At 39.2% G+C, this 12435-nt stretch overlaps 1 protein-coding gene across 2 annotated transcripts in view; it reads right to left on the bottom strand.

Annotated features, from left to right (window-relative positions):
- LOC131225235 (cullin-1) overlaps window positions 1–12109 on the bottom strand; it is a 33154-nt gene extending 21045 nt beyond the window's left edge. For both annotated transcript variants that reach the window (XM_058220717.1, XM_058220718.1), the window contains exons 1-3: window positions 11963–12109; window positions 11503–11668; window positions 10746–10845 (exon numbers count right to left, since the gene is read on the bottom strand). In XM_058220717.1, coding sequence (XP_058076700.1) covers window positions 10746–10845; window positions 11503–11645 — 243 coding nt within the window. In that variant the 5' untranslated portion in view covers window positions 11646–11668; window positions 11963–12109. The remainder of the gene's footprint in view (window positions 1–10745; window positions 10846–11502; window positions 11669–11962) is intronic.
- Between the last annotated feature and the right edge of the window lie 326 nt (window positions 12110–12435).

Here is a 12435-nt window from a genome sequence, read left to right as displayed (position 1 = left end):
GTAAATGCATGAGGAAATAATTATTACTCTTTTACCTGGTATTTACCAGTGCACTGGAAAATCAAACAAGCCCTTAGAAGCGATAGTTTCCCTCCATAATCTTCCCCCCTCAGTTGCGAACCACCAAACCCATTTGCCAAGAAGAGCCAGATTCATGTCACCCAACCCTCTAATCCTTGCCCCTCCTCTTATCGGCTTACACACTTCGGACCATTTGAGAAGATGAAACTCCGTACCATCTGACGCCCCATTCCAAAGAAAATTCCTCCTCATCCTATCCAACCTCTCCAAAACCTCAGGACATTTGAACAAGAACATAAAATAAACTGGCATATTGGAAAAGGGGGGTCCCCTTGCCTAAGACCTCTGAAAAGCATGTTGTTAAAAGCCTCCCCAATCACCACAAATAAATAAGGAGAAAGGGGTCCATTGCCTAAGACCTCTCGAAGAAGCCTTGAAAAAACATTTCGGCAAGCCGTTAACTATCACAAAGAAAGAAGCAATCTGAACACAAGCCTTCATCCAGCTTCTCCACTTGGAACCACAACCCAATCTCCCGAGCATATAGTCTAGGAAACCCCAGTCTACATGGTTGTAAGCCTTTTCCACATCCAACTTGTAAGCTAACCCGCCAACCTTCTTGTTGTATCTAGAGTCGATACATTCATAAGCTAAAAAAGCGCACTATCCAAAATTTGTCTACTAACTACAAAAGCACCCTAAGAGTCTGAAATCACTTTAGCAAGAACATTTTTGAAACGAAGAGCAAGAACTTTAGCTAAAAGTTTGTAAGGACCACTTACGAGACTGATCGGTCTAAAGTCTTTAAGTTGAGCTGCTCCTTCAACTTTAGGAATCAAAACAATAAATGCGGCCCCAAGGCCTGTAGACAAATGGCTACGACGGAAGAACTCCGACAAAAAATCCATAACATCATATATGCCAAAACTTCTTATAAAATAAGAAAGGGAAACCATATGGGCCCAGCGCTTTATCTCCACACATAGACCCCAAAGTCACGTGAACCTCTTTCCTCCAAAAAAGGCGCTTCTAAAGCAGAAACATCATCCGCCGAAAGCTGAGCAAAATCAATATCTTGCAATCTTGGCTGATTCCAATTATCTCCCGAAAGAAGACCAGAATAATATTGGACAATTGCTTCACAAATCTTATCTTTCTTGGAAATTCTTGAGAAAACATTAAAACATGAAAGGATGAAGCATTTTACTTCTCTAAAACAAGGCTGAAAAGATTGAGGTCCTCAAAGGATCTTTTCAGCGGAGGATCAAATAAATAAATAAATAAAAATAGCAGAGAGATATTAGGTCAATGGGTTCATCAACATTGTGTCTTGCTTTATTTTTAACTCATGTATCATAGCGACAAATCTCGTTCTCCGCAATTTCTCGGAATACGTTTTTAAGTTATTTTCATCATGAGAAAACATTAAAACATGAAAGGATGGAGCATTTTACTTCTCCAAAACAGGGCTGAAAAAAATTGAGGTCCTCAAAGGATCTTTTCAATAGAGGATCAAAAAAAAAAAAAAAATAGCAGGGAGATATTAGGTCAATGGGTTTATCAACATTGTGTCTTGCTTTCTTTTGAATTTATGTGTATCATAGTGACAAATCTCATTCTCCGCAATTTCTCGGAACAGGTTTAAGTTATTTTCATCATGAGAAAACATTAAAACATGAAAGGATGCAGCATTTTACTTCTCTAAAATAGGGCCAAAAAAATTGAGGTCCTCAAAGGATCTTTTTAGCGGAGGATTAAAAAAATAATAATAATAAATAAAAATAGTAGGTCAATGGTTCATCAACACTGTGTCTTGCTTTCTTTTTAATTTGTGTGTCATAATGACAAATCTTGTTCTCCACAATTTCTTGGAATAGGTTTTTCTCAAGAGATTTTAAGATTTCACATTTTCGTCAAGATATTACCAGGAAAACTCCCTAAAAACAAAGTATTTAAAAATATTTATTATGAAATTAATAAATAGTTTTAAAAACTTAAATTATTGGTAGAAATTACTTAGTTTAAAATTTTTAAATATTTATTATGTTAAAATTGTGATACTCGCGAGATAAAGTTGCAAAAAATTAAATACTACCAAGATTTTGAAAATCTCACAATGGCTTGCAATAGAAAGCTTACTTAGAGAGAAATTATAGTACTGGCTCCATCAAAGAGCCAACAAAAAGCCTACAACTATGAGTTCCCAATTACCAAAGAATCCCAAGAAATCCCTTCTACTGAAGTATTTGCATCCCATTTTCTTCTAAATTAATATCGTTGAAAGAAATAACGAGATTCCAAAGTAATTTATACATTTCCTCTACTACATCTGCCAACCTCCTTGGGAAAGTAATCCATCCTACTATCCTAACGAAGCACATTTACAAACTCCCTTCCACAACCAAAGGTCCATCACATGAAGATGCAAAACATTGAATCCCAGTGCTTCACTAGGAATCATTTTTCACCCGTGTGCCCCAAATAAACCTTCACCACCTTACCTTCATGGTTATGAATAAATTTGACAAAGCCAGCGACTCCACACATTTCAAAGATTCTGTTCTAGAATGAAAGGCCCCTGACATGAAAGCGCTAAAAACTTCAATCCCATGAGAAATGATCAGGCATTGGTTCACTTACGATCCTTTTCACCAATGCACAAATATAACTTCACCACCTTACCTTCATTGTCATGAAAAGTCAGTAAGGCCCAAACTCCAGACCACCAAAAAAGGAAGAAAGAAAAACCAGTAAAGCCAAATGGCTCAAGGATCCTGAATGAGCAGGCTTCAAAAATCAATCTAAGAGAATCAATCCAATCCCATCATTAACCAGAGTGGTATAGAATGACCAATGTACTAGACAACTACAAGAGTGGTATGGCATGACCAATGCACTAGACAGCTACAAGAGTGGTATGGAATGACAAGTCTAAGAGAATCAATCTTGATCCTGTCATTAACCAGTGAATCTACAACCTCAATGGCCTCCAAAAGGATAAAACACAGAATATTCATAGTATCACATTTCTTATCAAAGATATACAAACCAGATAACACTTTGACCTTATTCAAATTTTATTCTTCCTTCATTCCAAACGATAATCTTCTTATTAAAGATATACACCAAAAATTTCAACATGCTTCTGTGTGCCTATTCAAAGAGTACCAAACCAAACATATTTTGTTTATGATTAAATTACACACTATGTTAACTAAACTAACTTGCATTGATGTTTTGGGCCTTTGGCAACTAGAAAAGATAGACCTTATATGGTCCACTTATTTACACAGTATACAGTTGTTCTGAATTCTAACAAGTGGGGCAAACGATTCATTAATCCAGACTTCATTTGTTGAATCTCACCGTAGATGGTGTATGTCCCAAAAATCTCTCAAACTGAGGATCCGAGACACCAAATGACCTTTCTTCAGTCGAATGTCCACCATTGTTATATTCTTCTTCTTAACCGTCTATCTTTAGGCTACAAATAGAAAGGCTCAAATCTACCCATCAAGAAGATTTTTGAGACAGTCCACACATGGTAGAAGAAATGGATCAGTGGTCAAGATTACCAAGCCTTTAGACCCCACAGTATAATCTAAAATGTAACCATGAGAAAGATGTGTGCCATATCTAATTCCCGCCAGAAAATATCGGTCCACAACTGAATGCAAAGAGTTATAGGATGCTTAACAGAAGGATGTGAACATGAAACTCGGGGCATGGTGCCCACATCAGTTGGCACACACACTAGAGATCATCACCATTCATTAGGCAGTGCAGTGCACACTGAACATGCCATGTAGCAAAAGTAAACGGTTGTAAGCATCTAGTGAACCACAGAAGTACATTTGAATAGGAACTGTTGGACTTCTTTCATAATTGCCCATTTCTCATAGAAGTGTGGTTTGCCTGATCACCTGACCAAACATTATTTTTGGTCTGCAGCATGTTCAGAGTGTACCCTACCTTATGAATGGCCTGGAACTCTAATAGATTGTGCTATACCACATGGTGGAAACCAGCCCAGCATGCTAGCTGTCATTTTTGGGCCCCAAATTCTATCAAAACCAGCTAGTGCTATACCTTCACACATACAGTGTGTGAAAGGAAAGTGGGGTGAGGTTGAGAGAAAAGTTTAGAAATAAAAGATAAATTTGTTTCTTAATATAAGGGTATTTTAGTCAAACTTTATATTTGGTTGACTCTTTGACTAAGTGTATAAAAGTATTATGTTTAAATTGTGTATATTGTTAATTACATTATTAACAAATGAATTAGGGTAATTATAATATAAACATAGGTGAATGTCTGAAATTTTTCCTTTTATATCTTTTGTCATATGTACTTCACCATAGGCCTGGTACCCTAGTTATCACCTGCTCCTGTAGCCCAAGTTGGCCACATGATAAAGCTTCTTTAGCCATAGGGCCTAAAAAGAAACACAATTCACTCAAGGGCAATGCATTAGCCAGTGGGCCCACACGTAAATATGTTAGCCCAATTCGAGCTAGCCATTTGGTTGGAAGGATTCCATAATGGATTATGATTGAAGTTTGATACAAATAAAAACATTTATACTTAAAGCGATAGCTGCAGTTGAAGTGCAAACAATAATGTTGATCATTTTTTAGGTGTCAGAGACATTTGGAAATCTATGATGAATTTTTTTTAAGTTAGGGATGGTAATGGTAACAATGTCAAACCAATACTAGGAAGGGTCTCCATAATTGATAATGGATTGGAGTTTGGTGCAGACCTGTTTGGATTCATTGAAATTAGAAAGATGAAAATTTTGATTTCCTCAAAAAATGATATTTCTAGAAATTTTGGTGGAAATGAAACAAGATTTCCATTGTTTGTTTTCTCCCATATGTTCCAAGGGAAAATTGGTCTATTTTCAATTCCTTTTTCAGTTTGGCAGGCCACCTCATATCAATATAAATATCCGCAACCAATGGCTCTCTTCCTGACATTGTAAATGTGCTTACTTGGTTAGGAAAGACTAACTGTTGATCACATAGTTGGGATCACCTAACATTGCGCCCCCTTGTGGAAATGGACATGGGTGGAATCAAATAATGATAGGCCCTACACGGAATAGGTATGGTTAAGATCGACTAACAATGTCTCCCACATGGTTAAGATCACCAAACGAGGAGCCCCACGTGGAAATGACACATTCACTGGCAATGGGCCCCACATGGTTCAGATCATCTATCAGGGACCCCATGTGGCATGCTTAGGGTCGACTAATGAACGGCCCACATGGTTAAGATCCTTTAACGATATGCCCTACACACAGGATTGACTAAACATGGGCTCCACATGGTTAAGATCATCTAATGATGGCCCGACATGGATGCACGGTTACGACCGACTAACGATAGGCCCACATGGTTAAGATGACATAACAATGTACACAACATGGAGATACACATGGATAGGATCGAGTAACGATGGGCCCAACATGGTTAAGATCGTCACACCATAGGCCCCATGTGAAAATACAAGTGATTAGGATTGACTTAAGGACGGAACACATCCTTAAGATCATCTAAAGGGTGAAGGAGGAAAGCAAGGTTGAGATGGGGAAGAAGGGAAATCATTATTTTTCTCTCAAGAGATGTAATTGAATTTCTAAGGTCTTACAATAGAAATTAGGAAGGGCAATGTTACTAGAAATTTGGAAGAAAACAAAATGATTTTCCATGGAAATTTTGAAAAAAGCAGAAATTTTATTTTCCCAAAAAATCAATTTCCATTTTTCAATTTCAAAAAATCCAAACAGGCCCTACGTATAAAAACATTCATAATTAAGATCTATAGTTTCAGTTATAGTTTTTAGGTCTCCGGGACATTTGGAGTTTCATCTACAATGAAACTTTTTTAGTTGGTGAGAGTAATGGTAACAATTATTATTATTCCGTATATTTTAATGTTGAAAACTTTTTTTGAGATCGAAAAATGATAGTTCTCTACTCTTATTAAGCATGATTTCCCCATCTAATCTTATCGAAAAATATATCTGTATACCTTATGTCCTTGTTTCACAGCCCATCCTCACTATTAAATAGGCTGGAAAAAAAATAAGCATGATTTCCAAGGGAAGGAGCAGAAGGAATGCTTATAGTTCACCTCATGCAATGGGACAAAGAGTGTAAACTAGTCAATGAAGGTGGTGCCAACATCAGAGAGCTAAAATCTACGAACTTGGCTCTTTTAGGTAAATGGCTATGGAGGCTTGAGGTAAGAGGGAAGTCTATGGTAACATGTGATTGTTAGAAAGTATGGAGTGGAGAAAGGTGGGTTGTGGGTGGTTTAATAAAGATTATGCGTTGTATCGTGCTTCGGCAATTGGAACCATCACGACTTCACGAGGGTGGAGAGTAGCTTCAAGGAAGGTATCAATTTCCCTTGGGTGATAGTTCACAAATTCATTTTTGCGAGAATGTTCAGTGTGGAGATGGTCCTTTTTGCTCCGTATTTCCTAGCATGCCTCTCCTTGAGTCCAGATATCACTGTTTTTTGTTGCTATGAGAATTTGGGGGGTCAAACAGTTTGGATTCCTCCATGTCAGAGTAACTTATCGGATGAGGAAGAGTCGGATATGGTATATCTATTGAACCTTCTTCAGACTTGGATCCTGTCAACATGAACAGGGCCTCCTGCATATGAAAGTGGGACAAGGTAGGTTTTTTATTTGGTCCTTTATACAGTCATTTGATGCTCAAAGGCAAGGGCAAGCAAGACAGAAAACATTTATTTGATCATAAGGAGGCCCCCAAGGTGATTGCTTTTCCTTAGCTGGCTAGTAGCAATAAGATCCTAACAGTAGATAATTTACAGAAAAGGCACGTGATAATCCTTAATGGGTGTATGTTATGCCTACGGGATGATAGTCAATGACTCAGTGGATCATCTATTCTTGCCTTGCATTTTCACGAGAGCAGTGTAAGAGAGCGTCTTTGACCTCTTCCAGTGTAGTCGGGTGATGCCCATGTTGACCAACATTTCCCCTTGCATGGCATAGGAATGGAGTGGGTCGCAAAGGGAGGAAGCTGCAGAATCTTTCCCTTCTAGCAGGCATGTGTCTTATTTGGTCAGAACAGAATGAGAGGTGATTTAACAACATGCACATGCTTCCAGATGAGGCATTCAAGAGGGAAAATCAGTTGTTGTGGCTTGGATGTCATTGATCATGCTCATTGCTAATAGTTCTTGAGATTCCCTAAATGTCTAGTCTGATGTGCTGTAATTTGGGAATTAGTGTTTTTCGCACCTTTTTCATTGCTTTACTTAAATATCATCACCTTTCAAAAAGAAGTTCTTTCCAGAGTAAACTTTCTAGTTATCTGAATAAAGGGTCTAATAATAACAATTGCTGCTATGATTGTGAAATTGATGGTACTAAATAGTTGGGAGTAATCACATGTAGAAGTTTCTACTCAAGAAAATCCCAAGATTAGTTCAAGTTGGGTAATTTATCCAAGGTTAATTACTATGTTAGCTTGGTTAGCAAGTTACATTAGGGTCCTCGATTAGTAAGTTTTCTTGATCAAAGATAGTTTTATTTTTCTTATCAGGACTAGTTAGCCTTGAGAAAGATCTAGAAGTAACTTATTTGTGGAAATGTTCTACTTCAATTTTAAACTCCATTAAGGGTTGCAATAGGTTAAAAGATATGAGTTCAAATTTAAGTTTGGTTATGAGTGTTATATAATAAGAAGTTTGGGTTTGTTAAGTTCTTTAGGTGGGCTCTTCACCTTTTCATATTTTTTTCATCATTGTCTACTCTGGATGTTGTTTAGCTTTGTAGCCAATTTCTATATTATCCTATATATTTGTTCCAATTGCCTTGTTCTAGAAACATTTTTTTAAGGTAAGAATGCCTAGAAGGAATCTTCAAGTTTGGGAGAAGATTTTCTTCCCGTGGGTGGACGATGGATTCTCGAGGTTCCGAGAAGGAAACAAAGGCAAAGAACAGAGAGGGGAGAAGGTTGGGTTAAGAAGAGAATGGCAAAGGGAGGATTGGAGTCGCCGAAGCCTTGCTCCTCGGGAGTGTAGAACGATGACGGATGGACGTTTTTTGTGAAGAAGAGGACCAAAAAGGAGCATCAAGGCCCTTGATTGCGGGATTATCTGACACTCTAATGTCGAGAAATTCCTATCCAACTGGGTTGAGGATCACTTTTTCAATGTCTGTGGATGCTATGAGAGAGTCATGAATGTTGTGATTCCTCAAGACAAGAAGACAAGCCTTTTGGAGTTTTGACTTTGTGCTCATGTAAATGGAGGAGCTGAAGCAAGGGATAGACAAGATCCACGGGCAGCAATTTAAAGGACGGTGCCGATATGGCGGTCAAAGCTACGGGGTTTAATAGGGTAGAGTTGATCGGGGGGTATGGGCCCGGACAGAAGAGGAATCGAGGAGTTTTGAAGAGGACCCGACCTCAATTGAGGCATCTTTGTTTGTCCTCGCAAGAATCCAAGTTCTCTGAAGGAAGTCCAGATTCAAAGCTTGTTGTTGGCTACAGGAGGACGACAAACCTCTGGGAGAGATAGAGTTGTGGGGATCCATCAAGACAAATGCCAACATAGATCAAATCATTGCCACAATGACCTTGTTCAGCAATGAGCCAGTAATGAAGGTTCGCGGGTGGGAGAAGTCATTTGTTGGAGACGTGGAAGCATCGTACCGACTATGGAGGATTCCGCTCGAACTCTTGGCCACTAAGGTGTTCAAGAAGACATGATTTTTTCCACACCTTTTGGTCCTATGGTGCTCAACCTAAAGTGGCATCTTTTGTTTGGTTGGTTAGGCAAAGCGCATCCTAAACAACGACAATCTTTAGAAAATGTCTATAATTCTCTCCAATGTTTGTCTTGTATGCATGAGCGACGCAGAAACAATAGATCATCAATTCATACATTGTTCCTTTGGGCGACGATTGTGGGTCACTTTCCTAAGGACCTTTTGGGTCAACTGGTTGATGCCACAATCAGTTGTCAAATTGTTATGGATGTGGCATGGTGTTTTACTTGCTAATGATAAGTTCGCGAGTTGAGTGTTTTACTTGCTAAGGATAAGTTAGCAACTTAGAGACTAGTCATAGTTGCGGTGCTTTGGAATATTTGGGTGGAACACAATGTAAGGTGGCGACTCCGGCTAGGTAGGGGGTGGGGCTGAGCTCACGCAAGATGCCTTACACTGTCGGGGCCTAGGTGGTAACTCCTAGGTAAAGTAACCGCTCACCCTTGCAATGGGCGATGTTTCCTTAACAAACGGGGTCCATAGGAAGTAGCATGGAAATCTATGAAGGACATCAAAGAATGGGTATTTGGGGTTAGGCATGACAATGTCTTTGATGTTCCATCCATGTTCGGGCTGTATTTTGGGTTACCATTTGGGATGTAATCTCTTTTGTATTATTTGTCAAGCAGCCTTGCAATAAAATAGACATTATCCTTCACATTGGGCTCGAGTGGGGTGGCCTATGTGAAGCGAGACACACTGGGGGTGGGTGACCCGTGTGAGGCGGGTGACTCGTGTGAGGTGGGACCCATGTAAAGTGGGGCCCAAGAGGGAGGTTCGGCCGAGGGCCTAACCTAGGCTATGAGATAAAGGGATTGATTTGCTGCACTCCATCGGTTCAAGCTTTTAGAGCAAGTGGTTCGTTGTCCTGCGTCAAAAGTGGTATCAGAGCGGGTCTCATGTTCGAGACTCCTCACCAAGGGTGATTAATGCAAGGGCACTTTCACATCGGGCTCAAGTGGCGTAGCCTATGTGGAGCGGGGGCACACTCAAGGGTGAGCGGCCCGTGTAAGGTGGATGGCTCATGTGAGGCGGAGCCCATGTAAGGTGGGGACCATGAGGGGGGTTTGGCTAAGGGCCTGACCTATGCTATGAGATAAAGGGATTGATTTGCCACACTCTATCGGTTCGAGCTTTTAGAGCAAGCAGTTAGTTGTCCTGCGTCATTACCCTTTATGTTCTCCGCTTCAAACTTCCTATTCTACTACAACCCTCTCTTCTGTCTTTGTCTACATTATTTTGACAACCCATGTAGCTTATCACAACATTTTCATACTCGAAGCACCAGCCAAAGGTCTCCTGCAAACACCATGATTATTTAACATCTCCAAAACTGATTCCCAACATACCACCAGGTGGTGTTCCTTCATAGCATGCTAATGTGAAATTTTAGAAGATATGTTCAATGTTGATTTGGGATGAGAGGATAATGAACAAAATCATAACACAGAAAATAATTGAAACCAGTGAAGAGTCTGAGTAGCACTGAAAAGACTATTCTGAGTTATGATTAATTATATGCAAAATACGAAAAACAATGAGTTAGCAAAAGAATTGGCCCACATAACCAACTGATCACCATGCAAGAATTTATTGCACCATCAACAACGTGGGTAAGAATGCCCACAAAAGGGGGAGGCAACCATAGTATTACAGAACCAACCAGCTACGATGTACTTGGAGAATAAGCATATACACATATAAATTAGAACTGATCACCTACAACCAGCTGTGGGTAATTTAACATATGGCCTATTTTTCCAGGCATTTTGCTCCTCAAAATATTTGATATCACGGACAAAAGAGAAGACAAAACTTCAGAATGTTCATAAAAAGGTGGACTGGGAGTGTAAAGCTTGTTGTAGGTGATCAGTTCTCTACATAAATAGCAACACATCTCCCTCACCGTCGAAATAATGTACTCTTCAAAAGATTCCCGATATTTGTCGTACAGCTGCTGCGAATAGTCGTGAGGGGGTTTCTGAGTACACATATTGTAGATAGTTCTGTTCATGAAGTAAAGGAAACAAAACCACAAAAATGCTGCCCCTTTTTCATCTACACCAATGCATATTTTCCAGAACCATTACTTGCCTTCTTAAAGATAGGACCGCAAAACCCATAAAATGCAATGCATCATTTCATCTAAACAAATACATTTCTTAATCAAATGTTATTAATTTTGAGGCCAATTCCAAAACTTTTCTACCCTTTTTTGAAATTTCTTTTCTTGCATACCCAATTTTCTTCTTAATGCGAAGGACAAAAGCATACAAAAATTCTGTACACTTCTCCATCAAAACCAATGCACTTTTCAATTGCAACACGAACAGTTCTGTTCTTAAAGTGAAGAGAACAGAACCCATAAAAAATCACATCACGTTTTTCCATCAAACCAATATATGTTTCCATCAAAATCAACAATTTATAGATAGTTCAGTTTCCGAAGACAAAAGAAACAAAACCCATCAAAAACACAACTCATTTCCCATTGAAACCAAAGAAACTCTTCAATCAAAAACAACTCATCTAAACACAATTCCGAGCTCCAAGAAAACGAAACATAACCCAAAAGATAGAAAAAGAAAAAAAATTTAGAACAAGTTTAACCTAAATCGACATGAATAAAGACTCCAATGTCAAGGTCAAAACAAGAAGGATACGTATACAGCGAAATATGATCATTAGAGCAGAATTGCGGCTCGGGGAGGCCTTCTAGAATGTTCTTCAGTTTTGTAATACCCTTCTGCATGAATTCCCATCCTTGCTCCAAATCAATCGTCTTACGTTCGTTCATAGTCGTCATCTTCCCACGCCCGGATCAAAATCCTAAAGGAAGATCAAACAATCAGTATCCAAGAAGTACTATTCAACCATCAGAACATCTATTGTCCTTTCCCAAACCCTAAAATTCAATATTCTCGTCCAAACAACGCCCGTACAGAAATTATCTCCATCAAAATGAAACCCTAATCTGAGACTATCACCAGAGAGTGTTAAACCCTAATTGCGGAAGAAAGATGGAAAATCATGGATTTGATGGGTTGAAATCACGGAATTGAGGATTGGATCGATGAAAAGAATCATCTATAATGCAGAAATAAATTGGGAAGTGGAAACTACCTGATCGAAACACTAACCCGATTAACGAAACCCTAGAAAAGGGTGGAGTAGTTTGTAGAGAGAAGAGGGACGAGATTTGATAGAAAGATACGGAACGGAGAAAAGAAATGACCCGATAAAGGGCATTGATGAGAGAGAGAGAGGCAGTTCCACTTCCCTCTCTTCCTTTTAGACGGACTCGGAGTGCGTCGTGTAGAACACAGCACTGACTTCGGTAGTGTGAATAGGGGGAAAGGCTATGTGGTCCCACCATGATGTATGTCTTTTATCCACACCATCCATCCATTTTTTCAGATCATTTTGGGGCATGATACAAAAAAATGGGTCAGATAAAAAGCTCGAGTAGAACACGCTACAGGAAGATAATGACGCCTACTGTTGAATCCCAAAGGTTCATCGTGACGTTTGTTTCCATTCAACCAGTTTACTGTGTCACATGGAAGTGGACGAGGGAAAATACATGTATCCGCTTG

The sequence above is a fragment of the Magnolia sinica genome, chromosome 14, assembly GCF_029962835.1.
Source record: "Magnolia sinica isolate HGM2019 chromosome 14, MsV1, whole genome shotgun sequence".
Classification (NCBI taxonomy): domain Eukaryota; kingdom Viridiplantae; phylum Streptophyta; class Magnoliopsida; order Magnoliales; family Magnoliaceae; genus Magnolia; species Magnolia sinica.
The sequence above is the reverse complement of the archived record's forward strand: the minus strand, read 5'-3'. Positions and strand labels throughout refer to the sequence as shown.